Raw genomic sequence first — 19,838 nt, forward strand, 5'->3', positions numbered from 1 at the left:
CCATGATGAAGTTAGGAAACAGGAAAAAATTTCAAGTACTGAATCGAAGACAAAAGAAGGAGTTTTGGCAAGAACCGTATTTACTGTCCATTGCAAGACCACAGCACCACACACTACGTTCTTTCAAAAAGCATTTTGCTCCAGCTTTTTGCACTGACTTCATAAGTGACAACTGTCATGACAGTTTGTAACGCAAAGGATGTGAAAACAGCAGTCTGCGTGTGTCCCCCCATTCCCCTCCCCCCGCCATGGTGGTCCCCAGCACCAGGTGGCCTCCAAGAGCTGCCTTCCACCCAGGCGGGGTCTGGGGGAACGGCCACTGGCTGCGCTCTTAGTGCAGGCAGAGTGGTGCTGGCTCCTCCTTTCTAAATTAAGTGCCTCCCCAGATCAGGTAAATTTATCCCAGTAGTTAAATTAGAAGTACTATGACTTGATACCCACCCAGGAAATGACTTAGTCATCATTTTCTCAATATCCCCTGAGAGTTCTGCCCTGCCCTCCTTCTTCTCTATCGTCCTAAGTTGCTGGGCAGTGTGGTAATTACACGTATTTTCACATCCTTTTAAAAAAACAGAATAGTAAAAATGCCTGAATGTAAACGGATGCAAAGTCAGACATTTACAAACAAAAAGGTTCAGAGCAGACTTTGGCTTCATTCAGACCAGAAACACTCTTAAAAAGCATTACAGAGAGTAAGGACAGTGCAGAGAGGAACAACGTGGCTAGAATCTAGTAAATGCATGTGAAATTCTACCATAGAGTTTGTTTTCAATCCACGTGGAGGGGAGGGTTCGAGGGAGGGGAGCGTTATTACAGTCCACCAGGGGCATCTCCTCCTCCGACAGGCCGTCGTCGTACAGCAGGGAATCGGATGGGGTGGACGCGGCCAGGTCCAAGTAGTCCTGGAAGGGAGAGACGGCTGGTCACCCCTGGCGCAGGCCACTACTGCACACGCCCTCCACTCCCTGCCCAAGAGCAGAAGCCCTGGCAGAGTCCCACCCCATGCCTACTGGCCTCTTGTGAGACCTGAGCCCCTCGCCAGGGTGCCAGCACTGAGCTCCTCCAGCCCCTGTCTCGCCTGGCCCTGCTCCGTGGTCCTCATCGCTCCCCCTTAGAAAATCACCTCCTTGGGGGCACAAATGTGCTCCCTCACTGTCCTAGTTCTCTCTCTGCAGCACTGGGCGCACCAGGCCCAGCACTGGAGAATCGGCCTGTTTACAAAACCCAAGGCTCTGGGAGAGCTCGCTGCAGCCCCATGACTCATTGCAGGAATGCCAAGAAGCACTCTCCAGCTTCCCTCCAAGCATCTCGAACATCATGTCAGGACTCAGAAATCTGAGGCACTGATGTGGGTTTTGCAGAGGACACTGCTATAGATAGGCTTCAGCTCCCAAGCATGACGATTCTTGAATACCTGCTATTTCCACTTCCCTGGTTAAATGTGTAAAGAATGGTTCCAGCGTTTTGCTGGCTGGTTCTCAGCACCGCTCTAGGAAGGCCATCTTTTGGCATCAGCTATAGCCTGTGTTTAGGACAACCCTGCACTCACAGGGTTCACCCAAACGGGACACTGATGCTCGATGCTGACTTTTATTACAAGTGGCCGAGTCCATGCATTTTGCTTTGAAGAAATAACTTTTAGTAAATGTGTCGATGGAAGGACGAAACCACGACGGCAAGGTCTGTGCCTGTTTTGTTTACTTGCATGCCCAGCATCTAACACAGAACATCGGAGTCAGCAATTGCTTAATCAATATTAGTGGAAACTTTGTTGACTTCCTCAGTCACCTGGAGTTGTAAACTTGGAGGCACACGGATACGACTGTTTGGCCCACACAGAGGTTTTGGAAATTTAAATGAGTTGCTATTAAAAACTGGGAAACAACATAAATATCCCTTAAAATTCAGAAGACCCGGCATGCCGGCACTCATGTTCCTACAGGTTACAAGTGTCCACAGTGAGGGGCCTTTCAGAGGGCTCCCAGGACACATGCCGGCACTCATGTCCCTACAGGTTACAGATGTCCACAGTGAGGGGCCTTTCAGGGGCAGCTGGTGGGCTCCTGTCTGTCACAGTCTCCGCTGCTCTCTAGTCACTTCCCACCCCCAGCCGGGCCCCTGATAGCATATGAATTTAGGACACAGTCATTTCAACTCTACTTCCTCATGTTCTGTTATTGAAAATGATTCTGTTTGGCTTTGGAATATTTTCCTTCCACCCCTATCCGTGGAGGGCTCTTCCTAAGGGTCAAGGTAAAAACCTTGGTTTCTTCCTGATTTAAAACAAGCCCAAAAGGCCTGGATTAAGGACAAGGGTTCAGTCGCTGGCTCCCCCTGGGGGCAGCATGACCAACTCCCTCCAGGCAGGCTGGCTCTGCGTTCCGCGCTGGGAACTCCACAGGCCGGCGGGAGGCCCGCGGGAAGCTGGCACCAGGAATGGGCACCAGGTACTCACTCTGCTCTTAACCATCATCTTATCCAGGTCTTTGCTGATGTCGGCAAACACTGGCCTCTTGTCTGGCTCCTCCTTCCAGCACTGCAGCATCAGACTGTACCTGATGGGACACACAGGTGGGCGGTGACAATCCAGCAAGGACTGCCCGGTCTTAGCCACCAAACTCAGTATAGTGCCCTGGGCCCCGGGGGCTCTGCTCCCGAACCTCAAAGCTGCTTTTGTGTCACTGACATCCTTCCCTGAGGTGGGTCAGAGCTTGAGGGGTCAGCAGGGGCTCACAGCGTCTGGCGCTGTGGTTCAGCTGTGTCCGCTATGATGGCTAAGGCAGAAATGCTGGTCATTAAAACTCTTAGGAAGGACGAACTGGGTATGAATACAAACACCTGCCAATCACACTCTGACCTGTACCTTCCTCCCTCCCCTGGGGCCCTGGCATGGCTGCAGGGCTTCCGGAGCTACCACGTGGGTGTGCGCTGGGCCCCTGCCTGTCAGCCCAGGCCGTCCAGGGAGGTGGCACCTACTCACCCTTGCACTCCCCCATCTAGCCTCGAGCCAAGCACGTGGCAGGCGCACGACAGACTCTGTAGAATAAATGGACCAGTGTCCCTCTGCCTGTGGATGACCCCTTCTCATGTGCTCTCAACCTGTCCTCTGAGAAGCATCTGATGGAACCACCATCAGATGAGAAGATTCTGGTGCCCTAGGGCTAAAGTCCAGGCGCCCCCTGCCCACTCCTCGCCTGCCTTTGTGCCTCCACCTGTGTACTCCCCTATATGCGCCCTTGGGGCCATTCTGAATTACCCACCCCGCCCCAAGCATCCTGGGACAGGTCTCTGGCCTTTGGCTCAAGCTGCTCCCTCAGTCTGAAGCACCCTCTCATCCTTCCACCACCTTTCCCCAGGTCCTGCTCCCCCTCATCCCTGTAAGTCCCTCCAGGAGGCCGACCCAGCCCCCAGTGGAGTCAAGGGTCCCCAGCATCTGCCGTCACACCCAAGGGCGGTTCTCTGACTTCTGCCCCATCATGCCCTGCCTGTCACTACCCGCCACCCAGCTCGCCCTGGGCTGGCACCCAGGGCTGCCCAGGAGCGGGAAAGAATGAGTGCACATGTCTCATGCCCGCCAAAGTCCAGTGTGTCTGTGTCTGAGGAAGGCTGGGCCAGAGCAAAGCCTGCTCACATCTCCTCGCTGCAGTTGTCTGGCCTCTCCATCCGGTAGCCTGTCTTCAGAAGGTTGAAGAGCCGCTCTGGAGGAATCCCAGGGTAGGGGTTGCCCCCCAGGGTCACAATCTCCCACAGCAGGACACCGAAGGACCACCTGCAGGGAGCAAGAGGGCCAGTGAGTGGTTGTACTGGGTCTGCAGTGCTCTCTGTGCACCAGACACTCATCCCCCCCGCAGCGTCTGACCCCGAGTCCCCAGTACAGAGAGCGGCCCAAGCGCTCACAGCTTCAGCCTGTGCTGACCCAACAGATGGGATGGGCGATAGAGGTGGGGATGAGCCATCTGCCTGCCCTGCCCCCACCCCTGCGGAGCCGCCGCCCAAGCTCAGCCCCCTCACCCGAAAGGGCACACGGCTGGCCCCTGAGGTGATGCTCTTAAGCATCACAGATGGCACAGGGCAGCCAAGCAAGCACATCAAAACGTAGGCGGGACCTAGGCCACAGGGCAGAGGGCTCCCTGCACAGTTCCTTCACCTTTTCTGCGTGCTTGCAAATTTTCGTAAGATCTTAGAAGAAAAAAAACCACTGCTATAGAAAACATACTTAACTGTGAGAGAAAATTTACTGTGAAGGGGGGACAAAATCATATCACAAAACAGTATTATCACACGAGCCCACTTACAGTCACAAAAAGCATATACCTGCACGCCACAGAAAACTCTAGGCCATGCCTGCGAGGGCCAGCAGTAGTTACTTAGGGGTGGTGGGATCCTAGTGGCTTTTAGTCTCTTCATTTTGCTTTCCCCTGCATTTCCAATTGTCTTACGGTCAACTTTGTAATCAGAATACAGTTGTTAAAACTGTCTAAGAACTGCCTTTTCACAGCCCACATTGTTCAAAATATGCAAGCCTGTTCAGAGCAGAACACTTGGAAACAAGTCTGTTGTATTTTTGAAAACTATCAAAAATGTAATTGGACCTGGAAGACTTAGGTTTGGTTCCCATCTTGGAGTAGTTTGGGGCACCTGCCTAGAAACTCACTCAAGGCCACCCCTGCCTGTGGGCGGGGACCAGTCCCCAGGGACCTGCTTGAGCCCAGCCTGTGCTCAGGCCCACAGGAGGGGAACTGTTTGGCTGAGCCTGTGTGTCAGAGACACCCAGAGAGGAGAGGGGAGGGGAGAGCGAGGGAGGCGAGGGGGTCTGCAGCCATGGCTCACACCCTTACACTCCACCCTTACACTCTGAAAGTAGTAGCTTTCAGAACTACTGCCTGGGCCCTCGCCAATTGCTGAGTGAATACACAAAGCCCCGGCAGCTTGGAGCCGGGATGAGCTGTGGATGGTTGGCATGAGCCGACAGGCACTCAGGGCCAGCACTGTTCCCCAGTGGAGCTGCTGAGACAGGTGGCATGGCCCTATACACGTGTAACCTCCCCCCTCCCCGGGAAGGCAACACCCACTCACACATCACTCTGGGTGGTGTAGATGTGATCGAAGAGGGACTCAATGGCCATCCACTTGACTGGGATCCGACCCTAAAGAGGGTGTGAAAGAAAGGCATTAACGTAGCTCTGACATCCTGGGAACTGGCGGGGGAGGGGGGAGGGGGAAGGGGGGGGGCCACGTCCCAGGCTCTTCCAGCTCTGAGGGGATGCTGAGTAATGACACCAGAGTGGTCCTGGGTACAGGACTGGCGCCTCGCAGGGGCCGGAGCCCCAGCCTGGCCCTTGCAGGCTTGACTGAGACGCCAGAGGGAGTCAGCTGGCCTGCCCATATCTACGCAACGTGTGCCTGTCACGCACCGCATCCCTGTTGAGAAGAGACCCAAGAAATTGATATCGAGCACAAGCCAGGTCCCCCTGTGGACACTTCCCTGGCTGCTGCTGCCCAGTGGGTGGGCCAGGAACACCACACAGCGAGGTCTCCTTTGATTTCTGAGGGTGAACGAGTTTGGGAAACTGACATCCAGCATTTTCCATCTTGGGGACTTTGGATGCAAACAATCACACTAAAGGCTCTTCTGAAAAGCTCTGAGGGAAGAAACCTGTGTGTGTGCCTTCGGGCTGGTTTTTACCTCTTATTTTATCCCAGGGCCCTTTTAGCATCCTCTAAAAGAGTGCCCCCTACCACAGAGGTGCTGGGGTCAGACCTAACAAATCCTTTCTAATGCAACTTGAGAAATAGCTTTTCAGTACAAATAGGTCAGCCTTAAGGCAGAAATCAATTTTTTTTTTAAAAAAGGCATGCATTAGACTTCAATGCAACGTTTACTATAATTCCTTTTTAAAAAAGTATTCTTGGGCTTCCCTGGTGGCGCAGTGGTTAGGAATCCGCCTGCCAACGCAGGGGACACGGGTTTGAGCCTGGTCCGGGAAGATCCCACATGCCACGGTGCAATGAAGCCTGTGCGCCACAACTACTGAGCCCACGCACCTAGAGCCCATGCGCCGCAAAAAGAGAAGCCACCGCAATGAGAAGCCCACGGGCCGCAACGAAGAATATTCCCCGCTCGCCGCAACTAGAGAAAGCCCGCACACAGCAACGAAAACCCAATGCAGCCAAAAATAAATACATTAAGTAAACTAAAAAAAAATTTTTTTTTTAGGATTTATGTCCTTAATGAAGTGTGACTGTTTCGGGGGTGTGTGTTCCCAACAATGCTGCCTACAGCCTGTGCTCCTGGGGGACGTGCTTGGCCACATTGTGCTCCTTGCTTCGTGACACGGGGCTTTCCTGAGGACCTATGCGTCAACAGGAAAGCTCTGTCCACCGCCCTCCACAGGGCAGGGAGCAGCCCCTCTCCACTTCCCCTTCAGCACTTCTGAGATGTGTTGTCACAACGGACACCCCAGAAGAAATGAAACATCACCCTCACAGCCCCTGGCAATGCCAGGTCTTCTCCTGACCCTCAGAGCAAAGCTGAAGTGTACGCCGTCATTTTTTGTGTTTTTCTTTTTGAGCAGCATATGTTCTGAATGCCAGGTTAGCTGTGTGTCTTGAAGGTACCCGTGAGCTGGCCCTGTCCAGTCTGTCACAGGGAGGCTGCAGGAGAGGGGCTGAGAGGGCAACAGAACTAAGAGGGTCAAGACCAATGCCACAGAGAACTGGACCACGCCAGGGAACCAGATTTCCCGAGAAGGGCCCCTGACCACCTGTTTCAGTGACTCGGAAAAAGCTTCTGAAATCCCTACATTGCGACTCCAGACCCTGTCTCCAGGGCCTCCTGGTGCATCTTCCAAACTCTCTTAGGCAGGGGTTCCCAGGCCCTCGTCCCAGGAGAATCCCCACCTGTAAAGCGATTCATTCCCTTCTGCAAGGAATGAATAGCAAGCTCGGGTTTATTTCATTTCTCTCCTCTAAGCAAAGGACTAAAGGAAACAGTGACTTTCACTCTGTAGAATCAAGAGGAACAACTGCAGAGAAGAAGGTTGTTATTTCTGCAGTGTTAGGTGACCTTCAAAAAGGATAGTGATCAAAAGCGAGAGAAGCTGCAGGGTCCCCACTACCCAGCGGGCAGCTCTGCAAGACCACATGCGGCCCTGAGGAAGAGAAGGAACAGACTTGGGGCTGAGTCCTGAGCTCGGTCTCTGGGGACCCAGGACTAGGGAAGGGTTTGGGGATGAGGGCTGGAAATTTATACTCTAAAAATCTGCTTTATCTTCTCCAGATAAAAATCTTGCCCTTACCCTGTGGGTACCCTGACGGTTGCCCACACCCAGCCCGGGAGCCCCAGGCCGGCACACCCCAGGACCTGGTACCTTGCTCCTCTTCACGTAGGAATCCTCTTCATAAACATCTCGGGACAGACCAAAATCCGAGATCTTCATCCTGCGCCCCTCGGCTACTAGGACGTTTCTGGCTGCCAAGTCCCGATGGACGAGCTGCAAGGAAGACAACGGCAGGGACCCCTGAAACCCGGGCCCATGGCAGGCGGAGGGAAGGGCAGGGCTGGGATGGCACACACCTTCATCTCGGCCAGGTACTGCATCCCCCGCGAGATCTGCCAGGCGAAGGAGATGAGGTCGCCCATGGTCAGGGCCCGCTCCTCCGGGTTGTCCAGGTAGCTGGAGTTGCGGCTGTCTCTGCTGCCCACGTAGCCGGGCCCCGCCTTGCGGCTCTCTCGGAGGAAGCCCCGCAGGGAGCCATACTTGGCATACTCCACGATGAGGAGCAGCGGCCCTGGGGGCAGAGGGGTCTGTGGGCTGGCTGCCTGCGGGGCCCCGGGCAGGCGGAAGTCAGGCCAGCTCTGGGCAATTGCTTCCCAGAGCACGCAGCAGGCCACAGGGCCCCTGGGCAGGCTCTGCACCTGGGCAGACAGACCCAGCCCTGCTCTGGGGGGCAAGTACCTGCGTTCTGGCAGCCTGAGGACTTAAGCCCCTGCTCACTCTCACATCGCTGGCTCTCCGCCTTGCGGGGGCCATGCCAAAGCCAGCTGCCTGGGTGGTCGAGCGTGACCTCTTCCCTGGGTGCCCCAGGCAAGCAGTCACTGCATTCAGGACTGTCCTGGGAGGCACCCCCTGCTGCTAGGATGTCAGGCCTTTCTGCATCCTCGGTCCTGCCACAGCACGGCCTGGGGACGGCTGACAGAGGCAGAGTCTGGATCTGCCCGTGGCCACCTGCTCCCTGCTCCTGCCTGCTCTCAGCAGCTCTGGGCTGCAGTCCTGCCCGAGGCCCAGCCCTGAGTTCCGCTGGCGCTGACCAGTGTCCCTGCTGCCCTCTCCCTGTCAGCCCCATCTCCCTCGCACCCCAAACACACACACACACACACACACACACACAGTGGGAGGTGCCCTGGGTGGCACAGCAGGTTTGGAATACCAGCAGAGCAGGATGCTTTTATGTGAGAGACAGTGACAATGCCTTTGCCACGCAGGGCTGGGGTTGGGGTCACCCGGAGGTTATGGCATGTCTGGTTCCCCGTGCCCAGGAGGTACTGCTCGTTTCTGGAGCTCCCTGCCTTGGGGGCTCTGCCTGGAGCAGGGTGCTGACAACCAGGATGTCCCCGGAGACCTCATGGCAGCACTGGGAGGCCCAGGGAGCACACCGCGGGGAAGGCTTCACACAAGCACTCCTGCTGCACCCCTTCCGGCCCTCTCACTGGCACGCAAGCTCCAGGCAGGAGCCAGAGCCGCAGACCCTGCTTCCGGGAGGAGAGAGAACAGGGGCCCAAGGAGGAAAGGATGGGGAAGGGGAAAGAGGCAGAATGGGGCGGCCCGGAGGCCCCTGGCCTGTGCCTGGCGGCCGCTCGTCCCAGGCTGGCCTTACCGTCCTGGCTGCAGGCCCCGTACAGCTTGATGACTTGCGGGTGGCTGACCTGCGTCAGGAGGTTGAACTCTGACAGCAGGTCCCGCAGCTCGCTCGCCGAGGCGTTCTCTGAAATGCACGTAAACACAGCAGGTTGCAAAGCGGTCCCTCCTGTTAGCCCCTCCTGCAGCCCTGCTGGGTCACGGCACCCACACCGAGGGTGGGGGGCGGTCTGCTCAGACCCATTATTCCCTTCAGAGACATCCTACCCAGGTTCAGATGAGGCCTGCAAGGATCCCACTGCTTGGGGCTACTCTCAGCCCGTGGGAGGGTCAACAGCAGCCTCGTGTGCCTCCGGGGAGTAAGAACCCGAGAAGCACACGTCCACGTGAACGGATCTTTCCATGGAAAGCCTCCCAGGGCTGGGCTGTGCCCACAAATGGCATTATTTCCCTGCGATCACCATCTCTCAAAGACAGTGGTGCACAGAGACCCCCTCGTTAACCCTTCTGGGAAGGTAAAGGGACTCCCTGTTGTCCCCAAACACCTGCTGACCAAGCACTCAACAGTGGCGGGTGAGGCCCTGCAGAAAGGTGAAGACCGCCAGACATCACAGAAGTCCTCCGGCCACGCTGAGCACGCGTGTCCCAAGGGTGGACGGAGCGTGCTCGGGCTCCCACCAGAATCTTGGGTGTGGAGGTATTCTGAGACAAAAGCTGCGGCTACACAGTCCTGCTGGGTCAGTGGTCCCACAGCCCAGTGCCCAGCTGTGTCACCTCCTCTGGGTGCAGACTTGTCTGGAGATGAGAAGACAGCTGGGAGATGGGGCACTGGGACTCTCTGGACCACATGTGGGTGACCCAGGGCCAGTCTCACTGTGCCCCTTAGGGCCTGGGGTCTCATGGGCAAGGGGCGACCCCAGTCTGAGGGCCTGGGCAAGTACCCAGAAACACTCTGCACTGCATGGCCCCCTGACTGCTGAACCCACGTGTACATCAGCCGACTGTGTCCACTGCACGGCCGCTGGGCCCTCCGTTGGTCCACTTGGGCCAGAGCCCGGCTGTGGCAGAGGGCCATCTACCCAGTCTCTGCTGAGAAACACCAGTGAGGACGCCTAGCTTGCAGCAAGACTGGGGCGGGGCAGACCCGCTGAGGACCAGTGGGGACTGGGCAAGGCAGGGCCCTAGGGGGCAGGGACTGGTCCTTACAGGTGGTCTCTTCACCAGGACTCTGGCGGATGCTTGGCTGAGAGAAATGAATGGAGCAGACTGGGTTGGGGAGAGCTGTCAGTCCAAAACCAAAAGGGCTTTTAATTTAAACTCGGATCTTTACCCAACACTGGTACAGAAGTAGCACCACTCCAGAACCTTCCAAGGGAGGAACGTCCTCACCCTGCTTCTCCAGGGACCACGCCAGCCCACGTCATCCACGGTGGGGATCCCCAGACTGTAGCCGCTCAGGAAGAGCAACGGGGGGGCCTCTTCAGGAGGCAGCAGGCCAGCTGCCAGAACCCTGGCTGTCGCGTGGCTTCATCCACCCCTTGGGGCTCCCGCAGGTGTGTGTGGCAGAACCATCATTGTGTACTGCCTGGACAGATACCTTTCAGCATCTTTACAGCCACAGTCGTGTACCCCGCTTTGCCTTTCAGCCGGAAGGCCGTTGCCTTGACCACTTTTCCAAATTCTCCTTCTCCCAGAGTTTTTCCAAGAACCAAGTTCTTCCGAGGAAATTCCCACTTTGGATCCTCCTATGTTGGGTGTGAAGGAAGGGAGAAAAGAAAAGAGGGAAGAAAGATGGTGAGAAAAGGAAAAAGGCAAGACCTGGTGGACAAGCTCCAGTGTGCAGACAACTGACCGTCACCTGAACCAGCCCGTGACAGTCACCATGTCCAAGGGCAGGACCCCACAGTCAGGCCCTGAGGTGTCGTGACATGATGTGTCTCCCCCATGGGAAGGCAGGTGTTGCCACAAACCAGCCTGCACTCCGTATGTCCGTACCCTCGCTGGCCCCTGTCTACCGAAGATGCCCTGTGCCATCCCAGGCCCGTGTCCTTGTCTGTCCAATGAGGGATTCAGGGCTTACTCAGCACCCACAGGGGCTCACAGGGGAGCATGGCCTCTTCCCTGGGAGTTAGGCCCAAGCTGCTCAGCACCGTCTCCGCTTTGGACACCAGGCCACAAGGCACTGACTGGCCAGCAGCCCAGATCTCCAGGTGCCCTTTCCAGAGACCCCCCCCAGGACTCCCAAGAGAACCGAACTGGCACCAATGGCCCAAGTTGCCTACAAGCCCAGGACCCCTGGCTACTGGTGGGAGTGTCAAGGACACCTTCCCTGTGTGGCAGCCAGTGGAAAGGTACCACCATGCTCCTTGGGAACCTCCACCCCAATACGTGGAAGACCCTGCTCCTCCCATAGGCCCAGGCATTACCCTGAACCTGCACCCCCCTGCCTTCCCACCGAAGTCCCATCCACATACCATGCCCACTCAAGACCACACCGGGGCACCTTCCCAGACCCCCAGCCTGGCTCATGCACTTGAATTCTGGGGATGCTGAATCCAGTCTGGAACCTGCCTTCCTGTGCCAGCACTGGGCATCCTTTACCCCAAGCCTCGCTGCAATTGGGTGGCGAGTGGGTGTGGCTTCAGGTGCTGTTTACGCTGTGCCCTGCCAGGCTCGCCTAACACACAGAGATGACACCACTGGGGACGCAATGCCCCCCAGCGAACAGAGCCTTGTGTTCTGACATCTGGGAGCAAGGCAGCCTCCTCTCAGCACCACGGCCAGGGGTGCCTTCCAGCCAGATCCCGGGCTTCCTGGTATCTCAGGTTCCCCAAGAACCCATAGTCAGGGTCAATGTTGACAACACGGTCACCACCGCCCTGGTGTCCACCCTGCACTGGATAACAGTTTACTGCTCACAGAGACTGCGCTAAGGTAGATATCACTGATCTGATCCTCTTAAAAACGTTAAAAACCATTCCCCCCACTTTACATAAGATAAAACGAAGGCCAAAAGATTGCGTAGCACGTCGGAGACCTCGGAGCTGGTCAGCGGGGCCCCCGGGCCTCGGGCCCGGCTCTGAGTTGCTCTGGGCTCTGGGCTGGAGGTAACGTGGGCCGAGGGTGGTTTTTGCGGAGGGGTTCCCCCTGCGCACGCACCTACCAGCACCACTCTCGCCGTGCGCCTCAGCCCAAACCGCCAGGGCATTTAAAGGAACAAAATGGCTTGGCCCATGCGCCTGCTGTGGAGGCTGAGATGCCGCTGGGGCTGGAGAACCCCACCTGCGGAGCGATGGGAACTAAGGAGGTCAGGAGGGAGGCCTCTGTGGCCACCACATCGGGGAACAGCCCTCACGGCCCAGACCCTCACCGAGGGGCCAGCCCCCCTTGGGTGGCACTTCCTATGAACTCTGGCTACCTCCTACCCTGGGCTGCGGACTGTGGCCCCCAGGTGCCAAGCTTCCTGCACACGGCGCAACGCTCCCTACCCAGCCTCGTGGGTAGAACTTCTGTTCCCAAGTACCCTCGGCTCTGGCCACCTCCCTCAGCCCCGCCCAGCACCCGGCTGCCAGCAACTTGGGCGCTCCCAGCAAGCACGCTGAAGGGCACGGCAGGCAGAGGACTGGCCTGGCCAGGTCGGGGTGGTGTCTGAGGCGCCCACGCTGACCGCAGGCCCAGGCCCTGCCATGCAGGAGGGGCTTGGGAAGCATGCTGGCTCTGGCTGGCACTCTTCATCGGCCGGCTGGTCACAGGCCCGGGCCTGGCTCCCCCACAGGTGCCCTAGGGGCCCCTCAGCGCTCCCACCCTCGGGGCCAGAGACAGACTCCCCTCTCTGCTGCTGCCACCCCGACCAAGCCCCCGCCTGCCAGCCTCTCTCGCCGGGGTGGGGACAGTGCCTCCCCACGGGGCTCCCACCCCACAGACTCCCAACAGAGCGGCCTGCGGAAATGAAGGCAGAACACGGGCCCCACCCCCAGGGGTCCCACCCTCTGAGAATAAAATCCATGGTCCTCCTCAGCGCCTCCGCCAAGCCTTCCTCCTCCCAGCGCTTGGGGCATCTGCAGGATAGCTCCCGGTCAGGTTCAGCACGGCCCACCCTCCCCGTACCCTAACGGCCCAGATCTCAGACCATGTAAATCAGCACCCATCATCCTCCACCCTGCTCCATGCTCTCCGCCCCTCCCTGGAAGGCCGCTCAGTGAAGGCAGGGGGCTGCTGGAATGCTCAGGGTGTCCTCCCGGTGGGTGAGAACGCATTAGCCCCAGGTGACCCGTCCCCTCCTCCCCTCCCAGCTGCCCGAGACCAGAGGCCGGTGCCACCTGCAGGCCCTCTCCCCCCGGCGGGGGGCGCTGCCTCCCCAGCCCCGAGGCCACACGGGGAACCTCACCGGGATCTTGAAGGTGTCCACAGAGACCTGGTTCTCCACGGAGTCCAGTGAGGGCCGGCGGGCACCGGATGAGGAGTAGCTGACGGGAAAGGCCTGGGCGGGCCGGCGGAAGGTCATCTCAGCTGAGGCGATGGGCGGCTTGTGGGCGTTCTTGTGGTAGCGGTGGATGCAGAAGGTGGACAGCAGCACGGACACGATGAAGGAGAAGAGCACGGCTGCCGCGATCACCATGCGGCAAAGCTCGTCACACAGTGGGTCTGCAGGCAGCGGGGGTGGGCCGTGAGAGATGACACCCCGGGAGGGGGACCCCGGATACCCACAGGAGCTGGTACAGAGCAGCTCTCCAGCCCGCCACGCCCAGGACAGCCGGGAAGTGTCTGCTGTGACCAGCTTTGAGCATCCTGGAGAGCACTGCTGGTGTGAAGGTCTGAGAGTAATTGCCAACCCTCCAATAGAAGCGGCCCACAGCAGGTACGGTTCTGTACGTTTTTGCTATTGGAGACTGTTACCACCCTTTTCCAGAAGGAATGAGAGTTTATAAGCAGCCTGCTTAAGGTCACACAGCAGAGGTCATGCACACCTGCACCCACCCACCCTGGAATGCTGCACTGAAGCCAGAGGCCCGGGGGCGCTGGTGGGGAAGTGCAGCTCTTCCCCTGTGTTCCTGATGTATTTTGTATTTTCTTTAAAGTCAATATAAAGGAGGGAGGAAAGAAAAGTGGCCCAGGACCTAGGGCTGTGCAATAACAACCCAAATACCAGAAAAGCATCCCTGGGCTCAGGCAGGAAAGCTCCGCATGTGCTCAGTGGGGCACGTGCTGTCCCAGAAGAAGCACCTAGAGGCTCTGGCTAGGAGGATGGGGACCCATTTGGCCAATGCCATGGGCCCAGCAAGGCCCTGCACAGGGACAGTCCGAGCAGACACTGAGTTACTTGGTGAAAGAACTAATTTTCCAGCCCAACCTTTACCACAGAACTTCGGGCCAGGGAGCTCCCTGGTGATTCAGGGGTTAGGGATCCGTGCTTTCACTGCCGAGGGCACGGGTTCAATAATTCCTGGCTGGACATGGAAGCAACCTAAGTGTCCATCGACAGATGAATGGATAAAGACGATGTGGCACATATATACAATGGAATATTACTCAGACATAAAAAGAAACGATATTGAGTTATTTGTAGTGAGGTGGATGGACCCAGAGTCTGTCATACAGAGTGAAGTAAGTCAGAAAGAGAAAAACAAATACCGTATGCTAACACATATATATGGAATCTAAAAAAACAAACAAAAAAAAGGTTCTGAAGAACCTAGGGGCAGGAGAGGAATAAAGACACAGACGTAGAGAATGGACCTGGGGACGTGGGGAGGGGGAAGGGTAAGCTGGGACGAAGTGAGAGAGTGGCATGGACATATATACACTACCAAATGTAAAATAGATAGCTAGTGGGAAGCAGCCGCATAGCACAGAGAGATCAGCTCGGTGCTCTGTGACCACCTAGAGGGGTGGGATAGGGAGGGTGGGAGGGAGACGCAAGAGGGAGGGGATATGGGGATATATGTTTATGTATAGCTGATTCACTTTGTTATAAAGCAGAAATTAACACACCATGGTAAAGCAATTATACTCCAATAAAGATGTTAAAAAAAAAAAAAAAAAATCCCTGGCTGGGGAACTAAGATCCTGCAAGCTGCATGGCGCGGACAAAAAAACCCCAAAAACAACACCAAACTTCAGGCCAGAAGGCAGTCTTAGAGGCCCTGACCCAGCTCCCTGTCTGCAAAGATGGGGGAACCAAGACCCCGAGGGAAGGCAAAAGGTCTCCTGGGTTTCCGCGCCTTCCCGCAATTTCCTCCCTCGCTCCTTGGGGCTCAGGGAGGTGTGGGGATCCCTGCCCACGTGGCCCCAGCCAGCTCACCCTGGCTGTCTTCCGGCTCGCAGAAGCACTTCTTCTCCTCCGGGAAGCAGTTGCAGATACCGAAGCCGGCTTTAATCCCCCGGCGCTCCCCAGGCTCGTGCCCACCAATGATGCTGCCGCCCCCTGATGATGGACACAACCCACTCAGCAGCCCACTCAGCCTCGGGGGGACCTGACCAGCCAGACCACCCGGACAGGAGCGTGAGAGGCCCCTCCCCACCTGATGTCAGGACTCTCAGGCCCAGGGAGCGCAGTGAGCTCAGAAGTCTGTGTCACCCAGGCAGGAGTCTCAGCACGACAGGCCCCCAAACCAGTCTCCTGGCCACAGCGGGCGAGAGGAGGAACCCACAGGCTGCCCAGGGCCCTTGCTGAGGTCCACACGCGGTTACTTTTCAGAAGCAGAGCACGGGCAGCAGGGGCAGCCGGGAGCCAGCGGAATGGGGGACAGGGCGCCGCACCCCCGTGAGTCGGCCAGGGCAACACCGGAGAGGGTGGGTCAGGCCAGCAGGCGCTAGTCTTGGGGGAGGAGAGCCCTTTGTTCAGATGAAACGTTAGAAAAAGGCTCAGCGCACGCAACCCGGGAAGTCGGCTGGCCTGGCTGAAGTGCAGGTGGGAGTCCAAGCCCCTCCAGCTTGCTACCTACACCGCCTTCCCAGGCCCTGCCCTTGCTCAGGTACACGCGCAGGCCCGGTGCTTACGGAGGCAGTCCTGGGGGCAGATGTTGGCGTCTCTGCTTTCCACGGCGTCACAGTGGCCATCGGGGCAGGTCTTGATGCTGGGGGAGCAGGTGGAGAAGTTCCTGGTGATCCCTACGGCACACAGCAGGCAGTTACTACCATGAGGGAGCACCAGCCTGGTCAGACTGCCAGAGCCACGAGGGCCACACCCCAGGGCCTCCCCCAAGGAGAAGCAAACCGAGGCCTGAGCCGAGAAAAACCACACGTGGAGCCCATCCCTGAGGAGAGCCTGGGGGTCCGGGGTGTACAGGGCAGCCCGGGCAGTGAGGGCTGGAGGAGCTGGGCAGTCCCAGGGCTCTGCCTGGGCTCACATCAAGGAGGCCAGAAGAGACCAGACAAGGCTGGGACCCTCTCAAGGCAGTACCATGAGTGGGACCCTCACATCGGTGGCCGTGGCTCGGAGCCAGCAGCAGGCTAAGCCCAAGGCTGTGCAGGTCCCTCCTGCTTGGGGCCACTCTCCCTGGGCTGGGATCTCCCAGGTAGAGCTTCTCTGAAGATCGTTTCGGATATTTTGAATTTTTTTTAGGGTTTGTGTTTTTATGAACTAAAGCCAACTATGAATGATGTGCACAGTGTAACCTACCTTATACTCATCCACCTTTTAGATCTTTGAAAAGGGTCTGTGAACTATGTGTCTAAAAGCAGTGGGTGAGGGCTTCCCTGGTGGCGCAGTGGTTAAGAATCCACCTGCCAGTGCAGGGGACACGGGTTCGAGCCCTGGTCAGGGAAGATCCCACATGCCGCAGAACAACTAAGCCCTTGCGCCACAACTACTGAGCCTGCACTCTAGAGCCTACGAGCCACAACTACTGAAGCTTGCGTGTCTAGAGCCCGTGCTCCGCAACAAGAGAAGCCACCGCAGTGAGAAGCCCGCATACCACAACGAAGAGTAGCCCCTGCTCGCCACAACTAGAGAAAAGTCCGTGCGCAGCAACGAAGACCCAATGCAGCCAAAAATAAATAAATAAAATAAAATAAATTTATAAGAAATACAAAAAAATAAAAGCAGTGGGTGAATGGGGGAAGGTTAGGGGGAGGGATAGTTAGGGAGTTTGGGATTGACATGTACACTCTCTATATTTTAAATGGATAACCAACAAGGACCTACTGTATAGCACAGGAAACTGCTCAATATTACATACAACCTAATCGGGAAAAGAATTTGGAAAAGAATAGATACTTGTATGTGTATAACTGACTCACTATGCTGTGTACCTGAAACTAACACAACGTTGTTAATCAACTATGCTCCAACATAAAATAAAAAGTTAAAAAAAATAAAAGCATTGGGTGAATATATTCACAACTGTACATGTAATTTATGTGTATATGGGTAGAGAAATGGAGACACAGATGCCAATTCACATCTAGTTTAGGGACAAATATATGTACAGAAATTTAGAATAAAATAAAAAGAAAACACGCACATCCCAACTTTGGCCCAGACCCTCCCAAGCCCAGAGCGAGTCCAGCCTCAGGCACCTGTGATCCCACGGTGATAAACAGCCCCAATGTCCTCATGCCACCCTGCACTCACGTCCACCCTCTCCTGGCATCAGGAGTCACAGCAGGGGACAAGGCGCTGGGGAAGAGACTCCGAGTGGGCGGGGGTGGAGGGCACTGCAGAGGCTGGCAGGGCCCACACAGACGCCCTTTCCGCTCAGCCGTCATCACCCTCCCGATCACCCGGCTCTGCACGGGGCCTACCTTTGCCGTCTCCCTGTCTCCACTCGCACCTGCCCGTCAGAGAGCCCAGGCCGCCGCATTCCTCACACTCGGGCCGCCTCTTGCTGACCGCGCAGGACACGGGGCAGCCTGGCTCCTCTGCCACGTCTGGGGGGGGGGGCAGAAAGCAAGTCACAGGGGGCCAGCCTGGGCCCTGTGTCCAGCCACCAGCACCCACGGGGGAGGGCAGCGCTGGCTGAGCTGTCCCCACGGGCTGAGCCCAGAGGGGAGGTAGTAACTAAGCACTGGGGCGCAGGGCAGTGAGGGGGCTGCTGGGGAAGGGGTGGTACCACGGTCACAAAGTGGGGACAGCTACTGGGCTAAGTATGGAGGGAGGCTGTGAGGTGGCCAGACTCGGCCAGTGACACACAGGACACCCAGTTAAACCTGACCTTCAGATAACGATGAATACCTGCTTTGTGTAAATATCACAATATCACCTAATATCACGGTGACACGCTTGGAAGTTTGTCTTCTAAGAGACGCTGCAAAAGTTGCAGGAGGCGTACTTACACCAAAAAAATTGCTTGTTGTTTACCTGAAATTCACGTTTAACCAGGGTCCTCTATTGTATCTGGCAGCCCTAAAGCAAGTGCCCAGGTAGGACGCGTTGACAGAGGTGATGGGCAGCAGTGACCGTCCACAATGCTGTCACTCTGGGCTAAACTGCTTCACACTTTCCCCCTGTCATCCTTCCAGCTTGGCTGTGCAGTGTGCACCGTTTTCCCATCTTACAGGGAAGAAGGCTCAGGCTCAGGGAAGCCACCAGTTAGTGTGGGGGAGCAGGACCGGGCCCCTTCTGTGGGAGAAGCCCGAGGCTCTACTACGCCCCGTCCATCCCGACCCTCCCCGCAGCCCTGGCACTCACACGTCCCCTCCAGTGTGACGAGCAGTGGGGCCTGGGCTTGCCGGCGGGTTGGCCGTTCGACGGCCACTACCGTGTACTGGAGTTGGGCACACTCGGGCCGCTGCAGGGCCTCCGTGTCGTTCACGAACAGGGTCCCCGTGGTGTCCTCGGCCGAGGTGACCATCCCCAGGGCGCTGCAGTTGGCGCTGGAGAGCTGCAGCTTGTACTGCACGTGGATGCCACTGAACTCCTGGCAGTTTTCCACACAGACTTTCCCAATCTAGGCATGGGACACGGGGAATCCTTAGCTGGGTGGCTGGACCACCTGTGATGGTGGCTAGAGGGGCTTCCTGACAGCCTGAGTCCCAGGACAGTTTCCTACTCAGCCCAGGATGGTAGCTCCCCATCTCCCCGTCCTCCACGCCCCCCGGAACCTGCAGACCATGCGCCTGCCTGGTCCTGCCCTGCCCAGACCGTGGGACCACCATCCATACCTGCCCCTCAGAGCCGGAGGTGAAAGAGCACGGGGCACTGGGGTTTGGTTTTGGGGCTGGCCCTCCAGGGAGGTGCTGCTGGCTTGCCCAGCTCATCCCTCACGTGCTCACTCATTCAGGCACAAAGGCAGCCTGTATGCCTCCTACACACCTCCCTCTCTTCCGGCCAGGCCAGTTTTGCTCTGGGGATCACCAGTTCCCATCCTTAGTGCACATGGCTGGGGTGGTCCACGCCCGAGCCAGGTCACTCGCCTGGTTAGTCAGAGCATGTCACCCCGGCCACGATTCATGCAGCATGGTTGTTTGTCCCACACAGGACCCAGGGGGCCTTCCTGGGACTTGGGCTGGAACCCCTGGGAGAGAAGGGATGCTTCTCCCAGGGATGCTAAGCTGGCAGCTGTGGTCACTGGGGCCCGGAGCTGGTCAGCTGAACTCTCCTTTTTACCCCCTCAGCCACTCGGGTTACCGTAAGGGTTGCGGTGGCTTGAGATCAGAAGCTCTGACTAGTCAAGGCTGAGGGCTGGGGGCCTGGTGGGGGAGCGGGGATAGGGCCCTGCCTGCAGCCACGCACCATGCCGTTGCTCAGCCCGACTCAGGCCCAGGGCAGAGCCAGGCTCCTCCAAGCCCACGCTTGACGCCACACAAAACCACCTCCTGGGCGCCACACAAAACCACCTCCTGGGCTCCACACAAAACCACCTCCTGGGCTTCGAGCACTTCCCTGTACAAACCGGGCTCACTTCCACTCTCTCCAGTGACTCTCAAAATTGCCCAAGGCCATCATCCTCAATTTACAATCATAAAAACTGGGGAGCCGGTGAGAGACCACAGTGAGTCTGAGGCCAGACTGGGACTCGGGTCCCTGTGCCCTCCTGC

At 57.3% G+C, this 19,838-nt stretch overlaps 1 protein-coding gene across 1 annotated transcript in view; it reads right to left on the reverse strand.

Moving 5' to 3' along the window:
* RET (ret proto-oncogene) overlaps positions 1 to 19,838 on the reverse strand; it is a 66,673-nt gene that overhangs the window by 7,901 nt on the left and 38,934 nt on the right. The window contains exons 7-19 of the mRNA XM_082407418.1: positions 18,490 to 18,748; positions 17,604 to 17,729; positions 15,858 to 15,968; positions 15,160 to 15,282; positions 13,246 to 13,502; positions 10,456 to 10,603; positions 8,878 to 8,985; positions 7,577 to 7,791; positions 7,371 to 7,493; positions 5,077 to 5,147; positions 3,632 to 3,769; positions 2,456 to 2,555; positions 755 to 902 (exon numbers count right to left, since the gene is read on the reverse strand). Coding sequence (XP_082263544.1) covers positions 755 to 902; positions 2,456 to 2,555; positions 3,632 to 3,769; positions 5,077 to 5,147; positions 7,371 to 7,493; positions 7,577 to 7,791; positions 8,878 to 8,985; positions 10,456 to 10,603; positions 13,246 to 13,502; positions 15,160 to 15,282; positions 15,858 to 15,968; positions 17,604 to 17,729; positions 18,490 to 18,748 — 1,927 coding nt within the window. The remainder of the gene's footprint in view (positions 1 to 754; positions 903 to 2,455; positions 2,556 to 3,631; positions 3,770 to 5,076; positions 5,148 to 7,370; positions 7,494 to 7,576; positions 7,792 to 8,877; positions 8,986 to 10,455; positions 10,604 to 13,245; positions 13,503 to 15,159; positions 15,283 to 15,857; positions 15,969 to 17,603; positions 17,730 to 18,489; positions 18,749 to 19,838) is intronic.

This window comes from Balaenoptera borealis (genome assembly GCF_965194805.1).
Source record: "Balaenoptera borealis genome assembly, chromosome: 10".
Taxonomy (NCBI): Eukaryota; Metazoa; Chordata; class Mammalia; order Artiodactyla; family Balaenopteridae; genus Balaenoptera; species Balaenoptera borealis.